This window comes from Schistocerca serialis, chromosome 1 (assembly GCF_023864345.2).
Source record: "Schistocerca serialis cubense isolate TAMUIC-IGC-003099 chromosome 1, iqSchSeri2.2, whole genome shotgun sequence".
Taxonomy (NCBI): Eukaryota; Metazoa; Arthropoda; class Insecta; order Orthoptera; family Acrididae; genus Schistocerca; species Schistocerca serialis.
Genome location: NC_064638.1, coordinates 911,135,994 through 911,163,796, shown reverse-complemented (window position 1 = coordinate 911,163,796; position 27,803 = coordinate 911,135,994). Strand labels below are relative to the sequence as shown.

Sequence of the window (27,803 nt, the reverse complement as noted above, 5' to 3'; positions counted from 1 at the left end):
GCGCCACAATCAGGACTGCATACGACCGAGGCACACAGGGCCAACACCCGGCATCATGGTGTGGGGAGCGATCTCCTACACTGGCCGTACACCACTGGTGATCGTCGAGGGGACACTGAATAGTGCACAGTACATCCAAACCGTCATCGAACCCATCGTTCTACCATTCCTAGACCGGCAAGGGAACTTGCTGTTCCAACGTCCGCATGTATCCCGTGCCACCCAACGTGCTCTAGAAGGTGTAAGTCAACTACCCTGGCCAGCAAGATCTCCGGATCTGTCCCCCATTGAGCATGTTTGGGACTGGATGAAGCGTCGTCTCACGCGGTCTGCACGTCCAGCACGAACGCTGGTCCAACTGAGGCGCCAGGTGGAAATGGCATGGCAAGCCGTTCCACAGGACTACATCCAGCATCTCTACGATCGTCTCCATGGGAGAATAGCAGCCTGCATTGCTGAGAAAGGTGGATATACACTGTACTAGTGCCGACATTGTGCATGCTCTGTTGCCTGTGTCTATGTGCCTGTGGTTCTGTCAGTGTGATCATGTGATGTATCTGACCCCAGGAATGTGTCAATAAAGTTTCCCCTTCCTGGGACAATGAATTCACAGTTTTCTTATTTCAATTTCCAGGAGTGTATAATGTATAAATATAAAGTCTCCATACTCTTCATTCAATTCCACTGAAAACTGTTGCAACTGAAAGTGGAATATAATGTGCAATTTCAGAAATTTGACTGTTTGTGTCACTAATTTCTTCACGTTCTCCATGCCTGCAAATTTAACGTAAAGTGTACTGAACAATGAATCCTTTTATTGTCAAGTAAATCTTATAATTCCTTCTGCTGCGTGCTGTAACGTCGTTTCATACCAAATTTCCAGTATCGATTATGCGGCTGCATAATAGATATTGAGAAGTCCCATCCCTCTCTTCTGTCATTCCCATTTAGCTTTAAAGCCTTGGGATGATAGATCGCTAGACTGATGCTTTTTGTGCAAACAGTCACTGGTCCTGAGAACGTCCTTCATGACATGAGCAAATAATGGAGGGTAAAAAGCGCTCTCACCACGATTCTGCCGAACTAAAGAGAGTTGTTCCGCTAGAAAAATGCGACAACATGGTACTAAATGAAATGTCGCGCGGTACCGGCTACTTCCGAGAAAACCCGAACAGAGGTCGAGCCTCGCCCATACGCAGCTTCATAAGCCCTCTGGCACTCCATGGCTGGTCCTGATGTAGATAATTAGACTGTAGGCGCCTTACGCAGAGATAAATGTCGTTTTGCCCCACACAGGTCGGGGTAGGTTAGATATCGATAGCCGAACCCCATGACCTCATGAGAGATACAGCAATTGTTAGTCAAATCAAATGGCTCTGAGCACTATGGGACTGAACATCTGAGGTCATCAGTCCCCCAGAACTTAGAATTACTTAAAGCTAACTAACCTAAGGACATCACATACATCCATGCACGAGGCAAGATTCGAACCTGCAACCGTAGCGGTCGCGCAGTTCCAGACTGAAGCGCCTAGAACCGCTCGGCCACATCGGCCGGCAATTATTAGTCAATGGAGTGCTGCCAGTGTGCAGGCGTAGTTGTCACTAAGCGAGCAGGACGTGGTGCAATGGCGGATGGCCGCCTGTAATACATATTGTCGGCTGAGTGTGTCCGCGACACCGCGGGTAGACCCTCAGAAATTTACCAAGCGTGACTAAAGAGTTTATTTTGAAGTGTTTTGATAAGTATCTACTCGTACCCTGATTACGCGTTTCGTGTCAGTGAAGCCGGCCACCTATAACTGGTTTGCAGTGAGGACTGTCGTGTGTTTGTGCTAATTAACGCTATAGGGTGTGAAGAGAACATAGAGTGACATGTGATGAGTATAACCATCATTAAATTGTAAGGCGAAGGGAGTAGTTGCCTGAAATTTGTGTATAATCAAGAATATAACACATAATTACAGTGGTACACCGCAGTGATTATTACCACAATAGAACATTATTGGCCGGCCGGTGTGGCCGTGCTGTTAAAGGCGTTTCAGTCTGGAACAGCGTGACCGCTACGGTCGCAGGTTCGAATCCTGCCTCGGGCATGGATGTGTGTGATGTCCTTAGGTTAGTTAGGTTTAATTAGTTCTAAGTTCTAGGCGACTGATGACCTCAGAAGTTAAGTCGCATAGTGCTCAGAGCCATTTTTGAACATTATTGATTGTGTTAATCCATTACTCAGTAGCCGAAACACTGATACGAAACAACTACGACAACAGTATTAGCCGATCACCCCCTTATGCTTAGGACACGATCAATCTAACGCATTTATTAGGCTGTTACTCGGTAGTTAATAATATCCAAACTAATCGGAAGTGTTTCAAGATCTAGTTCCAGGTGGCAATGTGACCCTCTATGGGGCATTGAAGCTGTGTGTTTATGACAGTCGGACGATCAGAATCTGTGCTAGAAGATGGGTCGATGAGAAGACGTGACAGAATGGCAGAAAGGAACTATCGTGTTTGGACGCACCCATGATCACACCGGCAATGAAGTTAACCGTTTGGGTGTATCAGTGCAGGCTGTTCAGATTGTTTGTAAGGAATGTTAACCAACAACCATGTAACATGAGGTAATGTGGTCCTAAAGAGATCCTAACACACAGTGTCACGTCTTGTCAAAGACAGACGGTATCAGACCTGAAAAAAACTGCTGGTGTCAGTGAATTCATTTCCACTTCAACATGTTTCCGAGCGAACATAGCGAAGCGAACAGCATGCAGTGGACATTTGGAATCTGACACCTTGCAACAGATAATTACTCTCTGAGGGACAGAAAGCTGCGTGTCTTCAGTGAGGTAAAGAACAAAGAAGCTGAACAGTAGCTGATTGGATGCGTTTAGCACGATAAAACGAGTAACGATTTTGCCTCTTCTCAAGTGATGCGAAGCGTCCGGTGCACCGACAGCCTAATGAGATGTTTCACCCGCAGTGTGTGTAGAAGATAGTTCAGGATTTAGGTGGCTCTGTTATGTTTTGAGGGCATTTTCTCGTATGACGACTTGGACCCACTCATTCGGCTTACCACGAACTTGAACCAGGATGTTTATTTGAACAGTCTTCTTATCTTCATGGTTAGTTTTGTGCTGTGGACATTCTACATCTACATCTGCATGGATACTCTGCAAATCACATGTAAGTGCCTGGCAGAGGGTTCATCGAACCACCTTCACAATTCTCTATTATTCCAATCTCGTATAGCTCGTGGAAAGAATGAACACCTATATCTTCCTGTTCGAGCTCTGATTTTCCTTATTTTATCGTGTTGATAGTTCCGCCCTATGTAGGTCGGTGTCAACAAAATATTTTCGCATTCGGAGGACAAAGTTGGTGATTGGAATTTCGTGAGAAGATTCCGTCGCAACGAAAAACGCCTTTCTTTTAATTATTTCCATCCCAAATCCTGTATCATTTCTGTCACACTCTCTCCCATATTTCTCGATAATACAAAACGTGCTGCCTTTCCTTGAACTTTTTCGATGTACTCCGTCAGTCCTACCTGGTAAGGATCCCACACCGCACAGCAGTATTCTAAAAGAGGACGGACAAGCGTAGTGTAGGCAGTCTCCTTAGTAGGTCTGTTACATTTTCTAAGTGTCCTGCCAATAAAACGCTGTCTTTGGTTAGCCTTCCCCACAACATTTTCTATGTTTCTTTCCAATTTAAGTTGTTCGTAATTGTAATGCCTAGGTATTTAGTTGAATTTACGGCTTTTAGATTAGACTGATTTATCGTGTAATCGAAGTTCAACGAGTTCCTTTTAGTACTCATGTGGATGACCTCACAATTTGCGCTATTTAGGGTCAACTGCCACTTTTCGCACCACTCAGATATTTTTTCTAAATCGTTTTGCAGTTTGTTTTGATCTTCTGATGACTTTATTAGTGGATAAACGACAGCGTCATCTGCAAACAACCGAAAACGGCTGCTCAGATTGTCTCCCAAATCGTTTATATAGATAAGGAATAAAAAAGGGCCTATAACATTATCTTGGGGAACGCCTGAAATCACTTCTGTTTTTCTCGATTACTTTCCGTCAATTACTACGAGCTGTGACCTTGAAACCTCCCCATAGAAAATTAGTGAATTACTGTGCTGATAAACCTCTTACATTATTTGATTTTCAAAGAGCTGAGCAAAACTGAACGTGCACAGACATTTCTCTCTTTTCTTATTCAGATCATCAATAAACTCGAACACAATATTTTTAGCACAACGCAATCTGACTTTCAATAATCCCTATAAAAGAATGCCCCTGACTAACAATAACCTAAACCTTTCATGAATCACTTACCTCACAAAAATCTTCGTTACTCGAAGTACTGCAATACAGCGAGCGCCAATACCGCCAGCTAAATAGAAGATTCTAACTACTGAAATCACTAATTACTGATAGGCATAGTTAGCAAATGAAAGATTTTGATAGAGAACAAACAATGTATTTACCTTAATAGTATTCAAAAGTCATTATATATATATATATATATATATATATATATATATATATATATATATATATCAGTTCATGACATCCAGTCTTACAAATTTACTGTCTCTGATGGACACACGTCCAGATCATCCGCTCTCAAAACTCTGCCATCTCTCTCCCCACATCCACCACTGCTGGCGGCTCACCTCCAACTGCGCAACACTACGTGCTGTTCACATCCATCTGGCCAACACTACAATAGCGAATATTCCAACAATGCTAACCAGCCACAGACTGCACACAGCACAGTCAGTGATTTTCATACAGAGTGCTACGTGGCGTTACCAACATAAAAACCTAAACAGCCTACTTACACCTAAACAGCCTACTTACAACCTCTCTCACAGGAAATGACAAATCCAGTCACATAACTGAGACGATATTCCATAAGCACGCAATTTTACTACGAGCCGCTTGTGTGGTACAGTGTCAAAAGCCTTCCGGAAATCCAGGAATACGGAATCAATCTGAAATCCCTTGTCAATAGCACTCATTCCCGTTTTCCAATACGACCACACCAGTGTTCACAGACCTGCATGCATATGTTCCTGCTTTGACAAACATACAGGCATCGCATCGCATCTCGTCTGACCCACTAAATCACCCGTTCTTAATTCCACATAAAATGCCTGGAACTATATGGAACGTTGGTTGAAACGTTAGAATTCAATATCGCGGCCTTGACCAGTTCCAGAACAAAACTGGAAATTTGTTGTAGGGTCTTATGGGACCAAGCTGCTGGAGTTATTGGTCCCTAATTTACGCACTACTTAATCTAAATTAAACTAATTTACGCTAAGGACAACACACACACCCATGCCTGAGGGAGGGGACTCGAATCTCCGATGATGGGAGTCACGCAGTTCCAGAACACTTTTCCACACAAACGACTTAGCATCTGGCGCCTCCACCTCCTCCCCCCACCCCCCTACCCTTTTTCCTTCGTACACTTTCGCCCGTGTCAGTTTTTGCTAATAAATGTGATACACACTGTATACAAATCTTACAGTCACAGCTTGGAGCCCCAAGCGGCCCCATACTACTTATTATGATACGCACTGTGCGGAAAGCTTACAGCTGTGACGACTCTGGTGCCCCTCTCAGCCTGACGCCACAAGTGGCGGCTTTTGTCGCTTGGGCTTAAGCTGACCCTGATACCTCCAATGTGGTAGCTACACCAGTTAGTTCTGCTTGGTATGGTGTACCTAAAGAAACTTGTGCACATTCTACCTTTGTGGAGGCTGTTATCAAGATAAGAATATTACACTGCATTAGTATCATGTCTCCTCGGGTTGACAAAGCTTGTGTAAGGTTTCTCTACGTTAAGGGACTCATTCAGTTCAACCCACCGTTTCTGAATTATTCACATCACTGACGCTCGTTACTCATGGTGCACAAATCATTGTAGATGACTCGTACTTGTTCTGCTTCCGATTCTGCAGTGTACCTGCTACAAAGCTATTTATATGAATTTCCAGTTCCAGAATGTCCTGTGACTTGCCTGCACTCGCTGACTTTTTTGTATTGCAGTGACGTCAAGGATAGTGGAACACAGGCTCTTCTCAGCAGTCCCGCTCTAGCTTGCGAATCCACTTGTCCTATTACTGTTCTGTATCATACGCGTGGTATGACAGTGTTCAGTGCGACATATTTTTCATCCCGGTTCCATATCATGTGGCCGTCTCTCCAATGTCTATCAAAACGGAGGACCTACCTTTGCGATGAAGTAACACAACTATAACAATGGCGGTAAGTACAACTGTGGCTGCGTATGTCATCCTTCATAACGCTTCAGAAAAGAAGAAAAAGTAATAATTAGCGGCAGGTGTGAGAGTACAAAATTTATGAAAGCAGGGAAATTTAGAATTCAACAAATCTGTTGGGTGACCTTCATTTTCAGTAAGTCACTCTTGTAACACACCTCCTATTTCCGTTTTAAAATATATTTAAATGTGCAAGTGTAACTTATAGTCTGCATTATTCAGAGCTCTGTATAGGATACTCGACGCATTAACGTCCAAAAAATGGTATACTGAAAACAATTTAGATATATTTACAAACTAATTAAGCATGCTGATCATTAATAACCAAAGTCTAACATTTTCCAGTGACCATATGTTTCTTCATCTTGATTGTTTCTTTTCGGACAGCAGCCAACAAGTACTCCACTTTATTCCTGCACTCTTTTTCTGATCTTTCTATTTTTGTGCTAATTTATTCCCATGCATACATCTTCCTTATTTTGTTTAAATGGCGTTCATTTTTCTGATTTCAGATAACGGTTCTTATGGTACTGCATTGTATACGAACAATATTTTCACAGATGCGCTACTTTATCCTTGCTGACTATCTTACCAATTGAAGTAGTCACATCTGAGTCTTTGAGACCCCACATGCGATTATTGCTGGATCTCATCAACACAAGGCCCAGTATGGACGGTGTTAACTTCAGACAGCACGTTTAAGTAAATGTTTTTCATCGTTACCCGCTTACTGCACTTAAATTGCTCTACACAGCAAACTCTGCTTTAGTATGACGGAACCCAGGCGCATTTAGTTGTCAGTGGGCGAGTACAATTAACTGCCGACCTCGGACAGCATCGGATAGGTCATAAAGAACATGGTGATTTCCAGAATGTGAGGCACATTACCGGTTACCATCAGAATGGATGTACAGATTGTGGGGACCACCTTAGTGTACAGAGTGAGGGGATCACCTCAATACAGGTATCGTTTGTGCATCGTTTGATTTAGAAATGAGATCCAGGAAGTAAATAGTTAACATTTCATTTCATGAGCCACTGTGGAAAGTACAGCTGACAGCAAAAAATGTGGGCCACTGCTGAATGCAACCAACAGACCGTAGCTGTGTTGCAGGACCTCTAAACGCTGAAATCGTGTGAGTTCTAGACGTTTGACTATACACAACGGTTACCAAAAGAGACCACTAGTGAACACAGCTCATTACGGCAGACAGTACACATGTAAACTCATACCACGATACAAAGAATATTAGAATACATGTTATTAGAGACTAGACGTTCCGTAATGCTTGTAAATTAAACTCCATTACCATCTTCAGAAGTCTTATCACACCCGTTAAATGACATGACGAGTTTTTGTTTGTGATGTGAATTTGAACAGAATGTTAACCAAACGAATCTTGTGTGTCTGATCGAGACTCGACTAGGCATAAAGAGATGCAAAATTCGAAGTTTTCACCAGTATCAGTTTACAAGGCCGAATGCCAGAACCTCGAAATAAATGATACCTTTTCGGCACTGCACCACAACTCCAAGAAGCTTACATTGCCCCTAAGAAGAAACCACGAAAAGTATATAATAAAGTACAATGCACGAGTGTGAAACACCATGAAATAAAGTTGTGGTGATGGATGGGGAATAGAATCCAGAACCTATCTGAGTTGTTAGCTAAGTACAGTCAGTTGTCAGATATTGGAACCTGAAACGACGATATAAGTGAGTTTTGCCTGGCAGGGGTTCGAACCCGTCACCTTTCGCTATCGTCTTGTAGGTACGAATAAACACCAAGTATTTATTGTTTCTTCTCCATTAGCGAGATGTTCACATGTTCGACCAGAGGTAATGCAACGAATAGTTCTGTGCTGCCTGGGACTCCAACCCCGTGCATATCGTCGTTGTTGACCTCACGTGAAGAGGTGTCAGATATCAAATTCCGCAGTTAGGATCACGCAGTTCGTAGAGACCTTGAGAAGTTTGGCATCGTGAGGAAACATCGAAATGATGAAATAGTATCATCTCAAAGGGTTCAGATCCAGAGAAAAACTGGACCTCGAATTCCAGTTCAGAGCAAATATTTTCAAAATCTCACTGTCACTTAAAATAAGAAGTGGAGGTTCTATGACCCTACGTGACGATTGGTTCGTGAACTAAAATAACATTACTAGTGTAAAATAGCTTACTAGAGACAGAGTTTCTGCAAGTAGCGACTTCTGCCTCTGACAGCCAAAATTAACCCAGCTATGTTCCAATCAGTACTCAATGGACATGTTTAATGTTGATTTGGAACCACAGCACAGTCCAGAATTCTATACTTCGCGTTACTGGAGACGAAGAGTGCATGTTCGTAGCTGTTAAAAACTGGTACATTCAGCGGGAATCGAACCCACACCTTAGCCATTACAAGCTAGTCTCAATGCAACCTACCATCGAATTGTACATATGTTAGCATCATGATTTTGTCATAATGGGGATGCAGCATTTGGTACGAGAAGTGCTGACTTCTATTTGAGTTGCTGTTGTGAATAACCTAATAGTGGTTTAGGAGTCAACATCATGCAGTAGGAACGCAAAACTGCGGTATCAAACCCATCCTTTCCTTTCTTTTTTAAGATGTATTCCGTCTGTCTGCTAACAGCATCAGTCTGACAGAAGGTCAGAGGCAGTTTCACTCATTTTATGATCAACCAGTAATAGAAAAATCTTACAGAAACATGTTTGTGCTTGGGTTCGTGGGTGTCTGTCACGGTAAGATGAACTTCAGCGGCCATCAGCCTGCGGCCGCTTAATACCGGCGTCTGTCCAAGTGATCGCGACTCATTGGGCATAGAGCCTATGATCTCCAGCGGACTTCTATGTACTCTAATTTGCAAGTATAACATTATGTAACGTTGCATATGATATAACACTAATTTCAGCATGCTCCATGGCGATTTTTTATGGCATGTTGCTGTGAGGATATTTAGCTAATGTCTTATTTTGTTCAGGTTTGTAGTATAGCTCGTGCCATGACATTTTGAATATTTTTCATTTGTGAAGTTATGAGGATCGTCGTTTATGCAATAGAAAACGGAGTCAAGTCTAACATTTGTGACATTGTGTTCTGTATGTGTTTAATAAAACGGTGAAACCTGTGGAGGAAATTCGAAACGCCTGTGCCCTATATGGTGTGGGTGCTGTCGAGAAAGTCATGTTGTATCCTTTCAAGTACGATCGTTTTGAGATAAATTAATCACGACATTCAGGAAGACAAACAGACGTTGCTGAAGGACGTTTCTGCGATTTACTGCTATGATCAGTGACAATGTATCCTATAACTGGAAAGTGTGACGACCAATTAACCTTCAGTACTCACATTGAGGTTAAAAGAAAGAAAGGAGGATTATGATACAATGTCCTGTCTAAAACGAGATTAGACACGAAGCAGAGTCTCGAAATGGTTAGGATGGGATGGGAAGTTGTCTCTGCCCATTTCAAAGGACTGATCCTGGCATTTGCCGTAATAGCTTTAAGGAGGTCATCATGAACCTAAATCAGTGCGGCGTGATGGCGGTTTGAGGTACCGTTTGGTAACTTTATATGAAGAAAATAGGGGGTAAGCCATAACAAACATTATCTCAAACGATGGCCTGTATACGTCCACAAAATCTATTGTTATTGATGTACACCTGGTGGCATAAATGAGGCGTTTTGTGTTATGAACTGCTTCACAGGGTTGTGTCCTTCGCGTATGCACATATCACATTGATGAAGAAACAGTAAATATTTCATATCTATTCATAGCTATAAGACGATAGTGAAAGGTGCAAGATTCGAATCCTCGACAGGCGAAAATCATTTGTAACGTCGTTTCAGACTCCAATATCACGCAATTAGAGATCATATTTAATATCTGACATCTGATTGTGCTTAATTAACAGTTCATGTAGGTACTGGCGTTTCACATTCGTGGATTGTACTTTATTATTTGATTTCCGTGGTTTCTTCTCAGGGGCAATGTGAGCTGCATGGGGTTTCCGGTGCAGTGCTAAAGGTATCGCAATTTATTTCCAGGTTCTGACACTCGGCCTTGTAAACTGATACTGGTGAAAACTTCGAATTTTGCGTCTCTTTATGCCTGGTTGAGTGTCGATCAGACACGCAAGCTTTGTTTGGTTGACAGTAGGTTCATATTCGGATCATGATCAACAGCTCGTTTTGCCATTTAATGAGTGTGATAAGACTTTCTACAGTTTCACTTATTGTAGTCAAGTTTACTAACGTTAGGGGCTATCTCATGTCTAATAACGTGTTGTCTAATATTTGTAGTATGACAGCATTAGTTTACATCTGGACTGACTGCTCTCTAGTGTCTCATGTGGTACCCATTGTGTAGAGTCAAGCGACTATAGTGCAGAGGGTTTAGAGGACCTGTGATCCAACTATGCTATGCTGGTTGCATCAGTCAGGTGCTGCCTACACATTGGAATCTGGGGGTGGTCCACTTTTTGTGCTGTTGAGTGCACCATCTGAAACTTAGCAGACCTTGAAAGGCGTCTACAGAAACAAGCAATAAAGAAGTGAGTGTTTTCGTGTGACATAAGTGAGTTCAAGGATATCCCACAATCGTTGACGAGGGCCCCGAAGTGATCATGAATTAATTCATGGGAAGCCATTTCATGCTCTGAAGGTCAAGTGTAGTGCGCATGATCAGCCCCATATTTCGAAGATGAGGCTGATAATGGAACATCTGTAGGTTTACAGCAAAACGTTGAAATGATTCACGATTTCATCACAAGCTCATCACCGGCTCATGGTACATCGCAAACTGTGACTGACGGGGTGAGAATTACAGACGAGACAGACCAAGTTTCGACAGGGTGCGACAGACCGTCAAACTCTGGCCGATCTCTGTAAACCCTTCCCAGACAGTCGGCAAGGTTAAAGAGTGGGGGAGGGGGGGGGGGGGAGGGGAGGCAGGCAGAATGTGTGTGTACATTTACTCCGTTATAACGACGGATGCGATATTAAAGAAGAATTAACAGTTGATATGCGATCGGCAAAACAACAGGAGGTAGATTATGTACAGGTTGCATTTATAAGTGGAATAGAAGTAATCCTTGATACAGGGGCGAGCGCCTCTGTCATAGATGAGCCATTATTCAAATGTATCGATCGTGTAAAGAAGTTACACATCTTGCCAGTGGAAAATTGTAAGGTCGTGGGTGCTCTACGGGGCAGAGTGCAAATGATAAGGAATCAGGTGCAGGCGGAGATCGCCACGGGAAAAGAAGCCATATTATGCTCATTCCTTGTGGTAAGGAATTTTACAGTGCCTTGCATCCTGGGACTTGATGCGCTACGGGAAGTGAAGGAGAGAATTGACCTCTCCCGGGCCAAATGCACTTCATCCTACTGTAACCGGCAAATTGACTTGGCACTGATTAGGACCCCGGACACATATATAAATTATTGCCGGAATGTCCGAGGAACTGTCGATGATCTAGATAATTTGGTAACAATGACTGTGTTATTAATCAAAGAAGTAATGAACGGGAACCCGATTGGGAGTTGGAAGCTGTCACTCTTAAACAAAGAATTGAAGGAAAAGTAGCCGAATCCTCTTACTTAAGCCAGCCACAACAAGCTGATTTAAGACAACTGATAAATCAATTTGTGAAAGTATTTTCAGAAAAACCAGGAATCATTAAGGGATATGAATTTGATATGCAAGTGAAGCCCCATCAAACATTCTGTCGTGCTACCTACTCCATACCGTGGTCCAACCGCAGGAAAAGAGATACAAAGGATGCTGCGTTGGCAGATGGCTCTGAGCACTATGGGACTCAACTGCTGAGGTCATTAGTCCCCTAGAACTTAGAACTAGTTAAACCTAACTAACCTAAGGACATCACAAACATCCATGCCCGAGGCAGGATTCGAACCTGCGACCGTAGCGGCCTTGCGGTTCGTTGGCAGATAATCGAACATTCGATGTCCCCGTATTGTAGTCCGCTGTTAGCAGTTATGAAAACAGACGGTAGTGTTTGATTAGTATTGGACGCACGGCACATTAATAACATAATAATACCCGTTCGGGACAGACACGAAAATATAGAAGAACAAATCCAGAAATTTCAAGGTGTCAAGTACTTGACAAGCCTTGATTTTAAAAGTTCTTACTGGCAGGTTCTTACTGGCAAGTTCTTACTGGCAGGAGGAAATATACCACATTTATATTTGCCAGTAGAAGTTACCAGTTCCGCGTTTTACCGTTTGGGTTGAATGTCGGTGCGGGAGTGTTCATTATGACACTGGACATTATATTAGGGCCCGACCTTTTAGAAAAGGTAACGGTATACGTGGATGATATCCTAATAGGAACGGAAACCTGGTGTGTTAACAAGATTTGCAGCAGTGGGAGTCACGGTCAACCTTGAAAGATCTAAATTTTGTCTTGAGGAAATAAAGTTTTTGGACACATCATTTCTCCCATGGGAATCTTACCAAATCCCAAGAAATTAAAAGCAATCGAGGAGATGTCATACCCTAATAACAAAAAGCAACTGAAGGCATTTCTAGGAAGTGAGCCGATCTGTTAATTAGATACTGTTATTTTCCGAACTTACACCGTAAGGTCAAAACACTTGTGAGGTCTTGCCTCATTCGTCAAAAAACTAAATCATGTATTCGTTGTACTAAGAATGAACTACATCACATAGTTCCGACAGCTCCGTCACAGATCGTTGCTGTCGATGTAACCGGACCCTTGCCGACAGCAAGAGGCGGAGTAAAATATGTGGTAGCCGTGTTTGATATGTTCTCAGAACATCTGAAATTGTGTCCCACAAGAACCTCCACTACAAAAAGTATAGTCCGAAAAATTGTATCAGACTATATACCAGACGTCGGGAAATCGATGACCTTGCTGACAGACAACGTCAGCTATTTCAAAAGCCAGGACTGGAAAATGTTTCTGCGGGAACACGACATTAAACATATTTTAGTATCATTTTTTAACCCAAGCGCGAATCCCGTGGAACGTTGTTTTCGCGATTTTAATCGATTTTTCCGATCATATGCGGCAAAGCAACAAATTAAGTAGGTTGAGTTGGTACCACATTTTGAGAGAATTCATAACAATGTGCCTCATGAATCCACGGGGTGCACGCCTTGTGAAATAATGATGCTGAATGTACCTGAAACCTCTGCCACGTATTCCAAGAGTCATAACTAGAGAACAAAAATTACAACAAGCCGTGCTTGCACTGCAGCATCATGCAGCAATTAGAAAAGAAAAATATGATAGGAGTTTGAACAGACTCTACAGTTACAACAGAGGACACTTTGTGATGTTAAAGACCCATCCCAAGTCTTCGAGTATCAAAAGGAGTAACAAAAAGTGGTAGCTTTTATATTCAGGGCCACACAGAATCATGGAGATACCTCATGACGGGTGTTACCTTCTGGCACACCCAGAGACAGGAAAAGTAAAAGGATTATATCCCCACAAGGATCTAAAGCCATACATACCCATGGATGTGCAAGCAGGTGCTTGAATGAAAATAAAACTCATCTGGAAAGTGTACAGAGATTAGGTATAAATACATAATTAATTAAAATTTATTTCATGTATCTTGAATTTTATGTGTTTGCTTATTACATATGTAGATGTGGTAGTTTCTAAGTATGAGTGTGAGTAAGGTTCTAGAGAATGAGAGTTATGTATTTAATTGTTTTTATGTGAACAGAGGACTAGTAAATCAATCTGCTTAATGGCGCTTGGCACAAAATCGAAAACAAAAAAGGCATTGTGCATGGTTGCTGGAACACATACTAGCCGCAAACCATTAACAGAATGCGAGAAATCTGAGGATTTATTCTCTAAACAGTATAATAACCGAAGGTATGACAGATAATTAATATCTGCATAGATTCCAGCTTGGAAGCGCGTGCAGTTGCACCCGGACAAGCAAGGCAACTGCAAGCGCCACAATAATAAAAGGAAATGAATCAGTGTTGAATGGCTATACATACTCCATGTAAAAACCTACCGAACTCACCAGTCCAGGAAGACCAATTGATCGAAAATTTAAATAAGAGGTGCTAGCTAAATCAATCACTTGATACGGAGTGAAAAGTCGTATCTGGGTGTAACTCTGATTTAGCTAAAGGATTGAATATTACTGTGTAATTTGAAAGGCATATTTGTTATATAGCTCAAGTAATATGTGCTAATATGCTCCGATTTATAAGTGAGATTATCCGGACGCTTAGATAGCGCAATACGGATAAAGTGAATCACTAATTGTAATGCGATTTAAAAAGTGAACATTAAACTGTGTGCTAACACAATGACTGTTAACTGAATTTTGCAGCGTATAACTGTTGTTTAAATACAGTGAGTTAAGGTAAATAAAATTAACAGCACACATGGTGGGCCTTCCGCAAAATACATAATTTAATATGCAAAATAGTATGGACATTTACAGTGTGAAGAAATGTTTCTGTGGACAAGATAAACCTCCTATGACCGGAATATTCCCCGTGGACTGTGAAGGGACGCTACAGGTAGAGCACAGCGAACTGCGGATCTCGGGGCCAACAAACGCACGCTAGAAGCGACGCAGGCCCAACATAGCGAAGTGAGAAAATGTCACAGCTATGTACTCGGATGAACACTCGCATCAGTGACAGTGTGTAGTGCTGAGTAGTAAACATTTAACAAAAAACAGTGATTAAGCTAAAATGCTGAAATGTACGAGCCGCAAACTTATGTAAAGAACTGGATCTCGTACGTTCGTACATAATGTAAGTGCAAACAAAAACAGTATACATGAATGTCTGAGGAGTGCTTGAAGACTAATAACACTTCTGTCAGCACCTTCGATATGTGTATTTGTCCTGTTCTGTTGATGGACTGATGCTCGGTCGAATGTTTTCATGTTGTACGCGAGACGAGCGGCCGGCAGACATTCCTGACTGCACAGCTGATGCGCGGCGCCTGGCGACTGTCAGCTGTCTGCGCGGACGTCACGGCGCAAGTCAACGAACTGTCGCTGCTAGCGGCAGGCTGCCGTACACGCTTCCGTCGGCTTGCAACAACAACTCGCCGACATCTCAACCACTACACCAGCATCGATGGCTCGATGGCTCTTACCTTGATGCAACTTTGAAATGTACCTAATGTTGATGGTGAAAAAATAATTGCCAACTACAATGTAAACTTGTAACTAACCCGATGCGCAGAGGACACAGAAAGTGAAACACCGTGTGCATCTGTAAAATCTTAACGAATATTCCAAATAATTTTGTAAACTATATAAATAACTTGTTGTGATGTACATGTACATGTTATACAAAATATGTGCCAAGCCAGTTACAAATAATCCAGGCACAGATAGACATTTTCGCAAAGGTGACCTTTAATATTCAAGACAAACGTACTGTGTACGTAATTCCGATTAACATATATACATGGCGTAAATTTTAAGTTGACAAACCAGAATAACTGGAAAAGTAAGCTTCACACGAAAAAATGTGTAGAATCCAAAGTTGATTATTTTCGAGGGGGCATCTGCTGGTGCTAAACTTAGCCCACCACCCCAGCCACCTGGGGGTGGCGCAGGAGGAAACTTTTAAAATTTCAAATGGGAACCCCATTTTTTATTGCAGAATCAGATTCTACATAAAAAATTAAGTATATTTTGTCTTAAACATTTGTTTTGATTCTTGGTAGTTGGCGCTGTAATTCAAGAGAATCCATGTTCTCATTTCTGTGTGAAAAATGGTTACGGATAAATAAAAAAATACTTATTTACTTCGTAAATTTTGATTCGCTAAAACTCTCCCTCCCTCCCCATAGAGTGGGGTTTGAGAGAGAGGAATTAAAGCTTTACAAATATTGACCCATTTAACCAACGTTGTTTGGGTCAACATTTCCTCTCTCTCAGACCCACCCTATGGGGAGAGACGGAGAGTTTTAGTTTCTGCGAATCAAAATTTACGAAGTTAATAAGTATTTTTAATTTACCCGTAACCATTTTCCACACAAAAATGAGAACATGGATTTTCTTGAATTACAGCACCAACTACCAAGAATCAAAACAAATGTTTAAGACAAAATGTACTTAGTTTTTTTATGTGGAATCTGATTCTACAATAAAAAATGGGGTTCCCATTTGAAATTTTAAAGTTGCCTCCCACCCCACCCCCAGGGGCTGGGGTGGCGGGCTAATTTTAACACCAGCAAAATAATGAACTTTGGATTCTACACATTTTTTTGTGTGAAGCTTATTTTTCCAGTTATTCTGGTTTGTCAACTTAAAATTTACACCCTGTATATATATATACATTTGTTTTGATTCTTGGTAGTTGGTGCTGTAATTCAAGAAAATCCATGTTCTCATTTTTGTGTGGAAAATGGTTACGGGTAAATTAAAAATACTTATTAACTTCGTAAATTTTGATTCGCAGAAACTAAAACTCTCCGTCTCTCCCCATAGGGGAGGGCCATATATATATATATATATATATATATATATATATATATATATATATATATATCTGTTGATTAATTCAATGGACATATTATCAGCTTAAATAATATAAAGACACACTGAATGTCAACAATCCAAAGGCTCCGGGCGAGGTTTTTCACCCGTTTTTCCTTACGCCTATAGCCCAAATGGGGGAGCGTAAGTCAATTCGTACCGTGTCTGTAGGATTCCGGATTGTTCACATTCCTGATAGAAAAGAGAGTTGAAAATAGTAAATGTACTCACCTGTAATAGTGAGATCGAAACATATTTAAGACACGTGACATATATATGAGACATATTATTGTATATATAACTGTGTATTGTACTAGATTGACCTACCACATTTATGGGAACATGAACACTGAACTAATGATGCGAGACAATAGTGAGACTGTGCATAAATATGTACACAATATTAAGTACACCCTCACTAGGGGGCCCATGTGACAGTACGTAAAATAAATTGACATTTTAAAAAAGAAAAGTGTTTTTGCTTGTGTGGCGTGTGAACTATAAATTATTTCAAGACTGCGTACGTGTGAGCGATTATAAGAAAGATTAAAAAGTGTAATTATTACCACCAAAGCTCACAAACAGTGATGTGATTAACAAAGAACATTTTTTGTCTATAATCTCTGTGTAATGAAAATGAACATGACCAGAGACTATTGTTTTATTCAAATCTCTCTCCTATTTTGTTTCGTCTATTGGAATGCCGCCATTGTATAGCAGTCTGGTATTTAATGTACGTTTGGCTGTAATTTAGGAAAATATACTTATAATTGTTATCAGAAAGTGTGTATTATTGATTTAGTGGGCACTTCTCATGGTAGTAATTATTAGTTATAATTAACAAATTTATTTTCAGAACTTCATGTTGCTGAGAGCTCATCTCCCCTAGCAGCATTTGGTCGGCCATTACGCTGACGATATTTTATAATGAGAAACTAATGTCATAATATTAATTGTAAACGTGAGAGATTTCTCTGTTTTGATCTTCCAATAGTTTCAGAGTTCACAGAGTAAAAACAGATTTCGTTTATTAATATTTATAATACTGAATGAATTCAGTATGTTTTAAGTTTGGCCGCTTAACGGCAAATGAGATTCTCTCCAGTTTTGCCTTGCAAATAACGAATAATAAATAATGAAAAATATTCCATTCAACGAGCATAACAATATCTCAGTTACTTTATGGAGTTTTGTACATAATGACCAGTGGTCCCCTGAGAACCAAATTAATTATTACAGGTTGCGTAAAAGCACCCACATCTTCTTTTCAAAATAGCACCAGCGCTCACGCGACCTATCTATTAGAAGGCGGTGAGTCGCGCGTTGTGTTTAAAATATTATAGCCGAGGTCCGTACGAATGTTATCGTGGTATTGAGTTATTTCAAAGTCTCAAACTAGCCCACAGTATTTAACAAAGTATATGATATTGCAGTATTTAATAGAAATTCATTTTTATTAAGTACCGCGATAAGTAAAGGAACCAAAAATACCCGTGTACCGCGATAACGCTTATTCATTTCCTACTAGACGAACAACTCTCTGTTCCAAAGTCACCTATGCTAAACATCCTGGGAGACTTTCTTCCTCTCACTCGGTTAGAGGTAACTTAGCAGACTCTAGCCACATTGTAGTCAATGTCCTGATTGCGCCACATCGGCCACACCTTCGCCTAGAACTTATGATACGACTTGTGCAGGTACGGGACACTCTGTAAGATGAGTCCGACGACGATAACATCACAGAATAGATTTAAAATACCCTACCAATGGAACATCCGTCATTGTCTGATGACTGTCCACCTGCCAACTTATACCACGACTAAAAGAAACGTGAAGGGATAACTTTATTTCCGGGTGTAAAGTAACAGAAAATTCGGTGACAGTTTCTGACGAATTCCGAGACCATGTGAGTAATTTTATGTGTGTTTATGCAATTGTGTGAATTACACTACTGGCCATTAAAATTGCTACACCAAGAAGAAATGCAGGTGATAAACGGGCATTCATTGGACAGATATATTATACTAGAACTGACATGTGATAACATTTTCAAGGAATTTGGGTGCACAGATCCTGCGAAATCAGTACCCAGAACAACCACCTCTGGCCGTAATAACGGCCTTGAAACGCCTGGGCATTGTGTCAAACAGAGCTTGGATAGCGTGTACTGGTAGAGCTGCCCATGCAGCGTCAACATGATACTACAGTTCATCAAGAGTAGTGACTGGCGTATTGTGACGAGCCAGTTGCTAGGCTACCATTGACCAGACGTTTTCAATTGGTGAGAGATCTGGAGAATGTGCTGGCCAGGGCAGCAGTCGAACATTTTCTGTAACCAGAAAGGCCCGTACAGGACCTGCAACTTGCGGTCGTGCATTATCCTGCTGAAATGTAGGGTTTCGCAGGGATCGAATGAAGGGTAGAGCCACGGCTCGTAACACATCTGAAATGTAACGTCCACTGTACAAAGTGCCGTCAATGCGAACAAGAGGTGACCGAGATGTGTAACCAATGGCACCCCATACCATCACGTCGGGTGATACGCCAGTATGGCGATGACGAATACACGCTTCCAATGTGCGTTCACCGTGATGTCGCTAAACACGGACGCGACCATCATGATGCTGTAAACAGAACCTGGATTCATCCGAAAAAATTACGTTTTGCCATTCGTGCACCCAGGTCCGTCATTGAGTACACCATCGCAGGTGCTCTTGTCTGTGAAGCAGCGTCGAGGGTAACCGCAGCCATGGTCCCCGAGCTGATAGTCCATGCTGCTGCAAACGTCGTCGAACTGTTCGTGCAGATGGTTGTTGTCTTGCAAACGTCCCCATATGTTGACTCAGCGATCGAAACGTGGCTGCACGATGCGTTACAGCCATGCGGATAAGATGCCTGTCATCTCGACTGCTAGTAATACGAGGCCGTTGGGATCCAGCACGGCGTTCCGTATTACGCTCCTGAACCCACCGACTCCATATCCTGCTAACAGTCATTGGATCTCGACCAACGCGAGCAGCAATGTCGCGGTACGATAAACCGCGATCGCGATAGGCTACAATCCAACTTTTATCAAAGTCGGAAACGTGATGGTACGCATTTCTCCTCCTTACACGAGGCATCAGAACAACGTTTCACCAGGCAACGCCGGTCAACTGCTGTTAGTGTATGAGAAATCGGTTGGAAACTTTCCTCATGTCAGCACGTTGTAGGTGTCGCCACCGGCGCCAACCTTGTGTGAATGCTCTGAAAAGCTAATCATTTGCATATCACAGCATCTTCTTCCTGTCGGTTGAATTTCGCGTCTGTAGCACGGCACCTTCGTGGTGTAGCAATTTTAATGGCAAGTAGTGTAGATGAATTATTGGGTGGGGGGGGGGGAGGGGGTATTCTGTAATAAGTGAGATGTATAATTATGTAAATGAAAGAAATGTTCTTCTTCTAATAATTCGAGGAACGTTTTGACTCTTATTTGTAACTGCGACAAAATACTACTAATTACTACAGTGAAACGGGTTGGCACTACTGGGAAATTGGACGTAAGGAATCTAACACTGAGAACAACGTATGAGAACGAGGTAAAAGAAAGTGCGTATATTTTATGTTTGTAACAATTGTCAACATTGCCATATATCTCAAAAACTAAATTACATACAATATGCTAACAGGTATAACAATAAAATGCTTTTCAAATTCAACAACTGATACGAAATTTTCACAGTCCACTTCCACAAATTGTAATAAAAATCTATCATTCTAGCTGACAATACAAAAGTCCTAGCTACGTAATAACGATATATATGTTATGTAATGTGTACGAATGTAACACGTGACGTATGGGAGAGCAAATGGGGTGTGTGCGGGCGCGAGTGCGGCCGCTCAGATCTGGCTGGAGTCGCGCCGCTTGATGGGCTCGAGGGGCGCGTATCTGCCGGCGCCGAGCACAGAGGGCGGTGCTGGGGGCGGCGGGGGCGGCGAGGGCGGCGTAGGCGGCGTGGGCGGCTCGGAGCAGCGCGTCAGCCGGATGGCGGGCCGGCCCTCGGCCGGCGGCTCCTTCAGCAGCCGCAGCTCCTCCAGGCTGGGCTTGAAGCAGCGAGGCGGAGGCGTCCCCACCTCGGCGCGCGCCTCCACCTGCCGACACGACAGCGCACACTGACAGAGGGAAATGCCGGCGACACCTGTGTCGGAAGTTCCATGCGGCTTTTCGCGGATGATGCTGTAGCATACAGAGAAGTTGCAGCATTAGAAAATTGCAGCGAAACGCAGGAAGATCTGCAGCGGATAGGCACTTAGTGCAGGGAGTGGCAACCGACCCTTAACATAGACAAATGTAATGTATTGCGAATATATAGAAAAAGGATCCTTTATTGTATGATTATATGATAGCGGAACAAACACTGGTAGCAGTTACTTCCGTAAAATATCTGGGAGCGTGCGTGCGGAACGATTTGAAGTGGGATGAACATATAAAATTAATTGTTGGTAAGGCGGGTACCAGGTTGAGATTCATTGGGCGAGTCCTTAGAAAATGTAGTCCATCAACAAAAGAGGTGGCTTACAAAACACTCGTTCGACCTATACTTGAGTGTTGCTCATCAATGTAGGACCCGTACCAGGTCGGGTTGACAGAGGAGATAGAGAAGATCCAAAGAAGAGCGGCGCGTTTCGTCACAGGGTTATTTGGTAAGCGTGATAGCGTTACGGAGATGTTTAGCAAACTCAAGTGGCAGACTCTGCAAGAGAGGCGCTCTGCATCGTGGTGTAGCCTGCTGTCCAGGTTTCGAGAGGGTGTCTTTCTGGATAAGTATCGAATGTATTGCTTCCCCCTACTTATACCTCCCGAGGAGATCACTAATGTAAAATAAGAGAGATTCGAGCGCGCACGGAGGCTTTCCGGCAGTCGTTCTTCCCGCGAACCATACGCGACTGGAACAGCAAAGGGAGGTAATGACAGGGGCACGTAAAGTGCCCTCCGCCACACACCGCTGGGTGGCTTGCGGAGTATAAATGTAGATGTAGATGTAGAAATGTTCCACACGTGATGACCTGTGACGTTTTTCACCACAAGAGCTGGAAAGTTCTCCCTGCAGCTACCTCTGAAAAACTGATGCAACTTGACGAATATTCCAACTCAAGTTGGCGCCATAAGTATCATTTTTCGGCTTTTGGCAGCAGAATAACAGTTGCCCACTAACTAGCCAAAGCAGGCGTCAGATGTGAGTATCTGTATCTACGTCTACATCTCAGTCAATACAATTTATTGCCATAAAAAATTACGAGTACAAACAGGTCTTACATATTCAATAAGCACGATTATATACATGGAAGACTCGTCAGGCGCATTTTCTCTGGTGTTTCGGCAGACACTTGCGGCTTCGTTTTTGCGAAGCACAGATAGAGTCAGCCCAAACAAATACTGCTCGTCACCTCCTTCCTGCGATTCCCAGCACTGAAGGAGAGCGTCGGTTTGCTTCCCATTAGAAGTAAAATTATTTTAAATCGATGTTTCACGTTCCCATTCGACAGAGCAGTCCCAAATTAGTCTAGTCAGATATTCGTTTTATGGGTACGTATTAACAAGGGGAAAACTTAACGACACAAAGCGCTGCATTACTGGTTCCATCAAATCAACCCCATGCCACTGGTTACCTGTACTGAGTCACATCCCTCCACCTCACTTAAGGCGGAAACAAGCTCTGCTGAGGGAGGCCAAGAAAATCTCTGCATCACCTTCTCTACCGCTGCACTAGGAATTCTGTCATCCGCCACAGCAACGATTGCGATCAAGAAGACCAGCAAGTGTTACTACAGGACAACTCATCGCGGATGGTTTTGATCTAAATGAAAGCTGGAACTGTGACTGGTCAACAAAAACATTGGGAACAAGAGCCCATCACCTTGATCCCACAAAGAAGTCAAAAGGTTTTGACCTACCGAGGAAACTTTGGAGTCATCTCAATAGGTTAAGGACTGGACACGGTTGTTGTAGATACTTTAAGTACAAATGGGACTGGATCAGTTCACCAATGTGTGACTGTAATCAAGAAGAGCAGACAATTGAACATTTAGTCCAACGCTGTCCACTTCATTCATGCCCTGGAATTCCCGATGACTTGTTCACTCTCACACCCAGCTTAATCAACTGGTTGAAAAACACGGACTTTAAGGTTTAATCTTGTCTTATATCATATGTATATTGTATAAAATCATTTACCTTATATCAACTATATATTGTTTAAAATCACCATCCGATTCAATAAACAAAGGCAGTGAAACGCGAAGAATAATCAGTACTCCAACAGCAACTTAGCGGCACTTCTGCATGGCGGTAGCCGTCATCGCGGGACAGGGCAGTCTGTCGCTGCTGGAATACTGGTTATTCTTCGTGTTTTACTGTCCTTGTTAAAACGCATATCGGACTAAACTAATTTTGGACCCATCTGTCGAATGGGCAAGTAAAATTCAAATTTGAAAACAATTTTTGTTTGCAACGGTAAAACACCGACGCTTTCCATCGACACTTTACAACGCATGAAACATGCGACGAGTGGTGTATGTCTGGGACGACTTCAGCTACACACTGCCAAAGCGAAATAGCAAATGTCCACCGAAACACCAGGGGAATGACGACTCTTAGGAGAGAACACTAGGGAAAAAATTACGCTCACTGGTGCCTTTCGCTCTGAACCTGCCCAGGCTTTACTGGACATTCTTGTGTTAAAAGCAGCTGTTGTTAATAAATAATGTAGAAATAAAACGGAATGTTGAAAATATAATCAAGTAAGACGACGTAAAATAAAGGGAGTTTGATTAAATTTTTAAGTTAATAGCTTTCAGCTTATACTGCTACATGTGTTACTGGATGCCTCGGAAGCGATCGAGACTTTCCGACTAATTACAACTGTACCTACATCTATACCTATTATCGCTACACTATTCTACAATGTCCCCAATGGTGTATGCATGCCTCGGCATACATTGTGTCTACGCAGACCTGTGTGACTGGCTGTAGCACTTTTAATTTTGTAATTTTATATTATTTTTCTCCTAAATATATTTTAGTTGTGCCTGTCGTTCTCTATTATGAAGGTAATACTTGTTGTTAGGAATCTATCCCTTTGTTCCTCAGATAAGTCGCGTTATTTTGATCTTCAGAGTATCTACTTGATACTAAGCCTGAAAGCTGAAGAACTGTATTTGAATATTCAACGTGCAATAAAATTAAGTGAAGTCTATTAATTTTGATCATTTACAACGGCTTGCAAGTCACAGTATAATTATAATTCTCTGCATTGCCTCTCTAACCGTAAACAGGGGCAACTAAAAATGACGTAATCAGTGAAAATTAGCCTCTCCACCTTCAGATATTGGTGTGTTACCACAACCTACTCAATGTAGATCTTTGGGATATGGACCATGGCCTGTTAATAGGTGCGCCATACCTCTAGTAGGGTCAATGTCGTGCATACTGCTTGCAGTGTTCTCTATACCCACCTTACCGTGTTTCTAATGTCCCAGACAAACTGCCGTTCTCCCAGCTCTTAAGCGTCTTTTATTAGAGTTGAGGAATCCTGTGATCCCGTACATTCGACTATATCGTTCAGGGCGCAGCCAATACAACGCTGTCCTGTAACGTTCCACGATATCGAACCGACATATCCGCAGAATTTTCAGTAAACCCTCGACAGGTGTGCCAAAGTCACCGGTGATCTTCAAGAGTACGCTCCGTTGTGTTCGTCGTAATATTGTTCTGTAACGCTCCAATTGAAGGCGGTGCGCCCAGACTCTGGAAAGAAAACTCGCAATGGCGTTAAAGAAAGCTTCATGATGTAACAGCACTACAAGCATCAGTAATTTACAGACGTTAGTGTCAACACTGGCAGTCTTATGCATAATTTTGAGCAACGGATGCTACACATTCCAAGTAGTTCCTTTTCGCGCCTAGAGGAATACTTACATTCCTGAAAATTGTGCTGCGTTTCACGAGAATTCCACCAAACCTCGGGGAAGGATTTCTACCGAGAGAAAGTCTTCTCTTCAGAGGTATGTACGTGCATTTATGGACGGCTATAGCCAGTTTGTTTTGCGTGCGCCACTGTTCCAACTGAACGAACACAACATTCGTCTTTTCACTTTGAGTTCACGGACGCAACCACTAGTACCTCATCCACCTGCCCAACAACACATTCAACAATATCTGCCCTGTCTAACACGTCTAACAAGGGTTCAGTACGAAAATCCCGGAAAAATGGACTACTTGAGGAGTTTCGTGAACAACCCTTGCTAATCGTTCTGATTACCTTGCTCTCCCACTCAGGTCATTAGAAGTTACTCTCACTACAATAATAGACAAAATTCTTGTACAGACATTTGGTGACCCCAAAATGTAGGCCATTAAAGATTATCGAATGCTCTTGTGATGTTAATCATGAGTGCAACTGCATGCTTCGTAATTAAATTTTCTACAGTCTGAATAGCTTTATAAACGGCATCATCAACCCTTTCCTGTAACCGTACTGATAGTGAGTCAGATCCAAGACCTCCCAGAGTGCTTGCAACAGGTTACAAACCAGACGCTCCTGGACCTTGACCAACACGTTTAATAAGCAAATAGGTCTATAGCTTTCCAGTGATACCCTTTTTAATCACTACTGTCCGAGCTGTTTTCGAAATCGCCAGTCGCCCGGAGTGACCGCGTGGTTTGAGGCGTCATATCACAAAGTGCGCGGCCCCTCCCGCCGGAGGTTCGAGTCCTCCCTTCGGCATGGGTGTGTGTATTGCTCTTAGCATAAGTTAGTTTAAGTTAGTTAAAGTAGTGCGTAAGTCTAGGGGCCGATGACCTAAGCAGTTTGGTCCCTTAGGAATTCACACACATTTGAACATTTCGAAATCGCCACGACCCTACCTGTTTGCAGCGTTTACTAATACATCTACATCTATCTACATCTACATGACTACCCTGCAATTCACATTTAAGTGCTTGGCAGAGGGTTCATCGAACCACAATCATACTATCTCTCTACCATTCCACTATTGAACAGCGCGCGGGAAAAACGAACACCTAAACCTTTCTGTTCGAGCTCTGATTTCTCTTATTTTATTTTGATGATCACTCCTAGCTATGTAGGTTGGGCTCAACAAAATATTTTCGCATTCGGAAGAGAAAGTTGGTGACTGAAATTTCGTAAATAGATCTCACCGCGACGAAAAACGTCTTTGCTTTAATGACTTACATCCCAACTCGCGTATCATATCTGCCACACTCTCTCCCCTATTACGTGATAATACAAAACGAGCTGCCCTTTTTTGCACCCTTTCGATGTCCTCCGTCAATCCCACCTGGTAAGGATCCCACACCGCACAGCAATATTCTAACAGAGGACGAACGAGTGTAGTGTAAGCTGTCTCTTTAGTGGACTTGTTGCATCTTCTAAGTGTCCTGCCAATGAAACGCAACCTTTGGCTCGCCTTCCCCACAATATTATCTACGTGGTCTTTCCAACTGAAGTTGTTCGTAATTTTAACACCCAGGTATTTAGTTGAATTGACAGCCTTGAGAATTGTACTATTTATCGAGTAATCGAATTCCAACGGATTTCTTTTGGAACTCATGTGGATCACTTTTCGTTATTTAGCGTCAACTGCCACCTGCCACACCATACAGCAATCTTTTCTACATCGCTTTGCAACTGATACTGGTCTTTGGATGACTTTACTAGACGGTAAATTACAGCATCATCTGCGAACAACCTAAGAGAACTGCTCAGATTGTCACCCAGGTCATTTATACAGATCAGGAACAGCAGAGGTCCCAGGACGCTTCCCTGGGGAACATCTGATATCACTTCAGTTTTACTCGATGATTTGCCGTCTATTATTACGAACTGCGACCTTCCTGACAGGAAATCACGAATCCAGTCGCACAACTGAGTCGATACCCCATAGGCCCGCACTTTGATTAGAAGTTGCTTGTGAGGAACGGTGTCAAAAGCTTTCCGGAAATCCAGAAATACGGAATAAACCTGAGATCCCCTGTCGATAGCGGCCATTACTTCGTGTGAATAAAGAGCTAGCTGCGTTGCACAAGAACGATGTTTTCTGAAACCATGCTGATTACGTATCAATAGATCGTTCCCTTCGAGGTGATTCATAATGTTTGAATACTGTATATGCTCCAAAACCCTACTGTGAATGATATAGGTCTGTAGTTCGATGGATTACTCCTACTACCCTTCTTAAACATTGGTGCGACCCGCACAATTTTCCATTCTGTAGGTACAGATCTATCGGTGAGCGAGCGGTTTTATATGATTGCTAAGTAGGGAGCTATTGTATCAGCGTAATCTGAAAGGAACCTAATCGGTATACAATCTGGACCTGAAGACTTGCGCGTATCTAGCGATTTGAGTTGCTCCGCAACCCCTAAGGTATCTACTTCTAAGAAACTCATGGTAGCAGCTGTTCGTGTTTCAAATTCTGGGATATTCCATTCGTCTTCCGTGGTGAAGGAATTGCGGAAAACTGCGCTCAATAACTCCGCTTTAGCGGCACAGTCGTCGGTAACAGTACCATCGGCACTGCGCAGCGAAGGTATTGACTGCGTCTTGCCGCTTGTGTACTTTACATACGACCAGAATTTCTTCGGATTTTCTACCAAATTTCGAGACAATGTTTCGTTGTGGAACCTATTAAAGGCATCTCGCATTGAAGTCCGTGCCAAATTTCGCGCGTCTGTAAATTTTAGCCAATCTTCAGGATTTTGCGTTCTTCTGAACTTCGCATGCTTGTTCCGTTGCCTCTGCAACAGCGTTCGGACCTGTTTTGTGTACCACGGGGGATCAGTTCCATCTCTTACCAGTTTATGAGGTATGAATCTCTCAATTGCTGTTGCTACTGTATCTTTGAATTTGAGCCAAATCTCGTCTACATTTGCATAGTCAGTTCGGAAGGAATGGAGATTGTCTCTTAGGAAG

At 42.5% G+C, this 27,803-nt stretch overlaps 1 protein-coding gene across 1 annotated transcript in view; it reads right to left on the bottom strand.

Annotated features, from left to right (window-relative positions):
- Nucleotides 1–20,402: 20,402 nt before the first annotated feature.
- The window catches only part of LOC126412097 (WASH complex subunit homolog 1-like), a 312,903-nt gene continuing 305,502 nt past the window's right edge, over nucleotides 20,403–27,803 (bottom strand). The window contains exon 3 of the mRNA XM_050081519.1: nucleotides 20,403–20,961. Within this exon, the coding sequence (XP_049937476.1) occupies nucleotides 20,710–20,961 (252 nt within the window). The 3' untranslated portion in view covers nucleotides 20,403–20,709. The remainder of the gene's footprint in view (nucleotides 20,962–27,803) is intronic.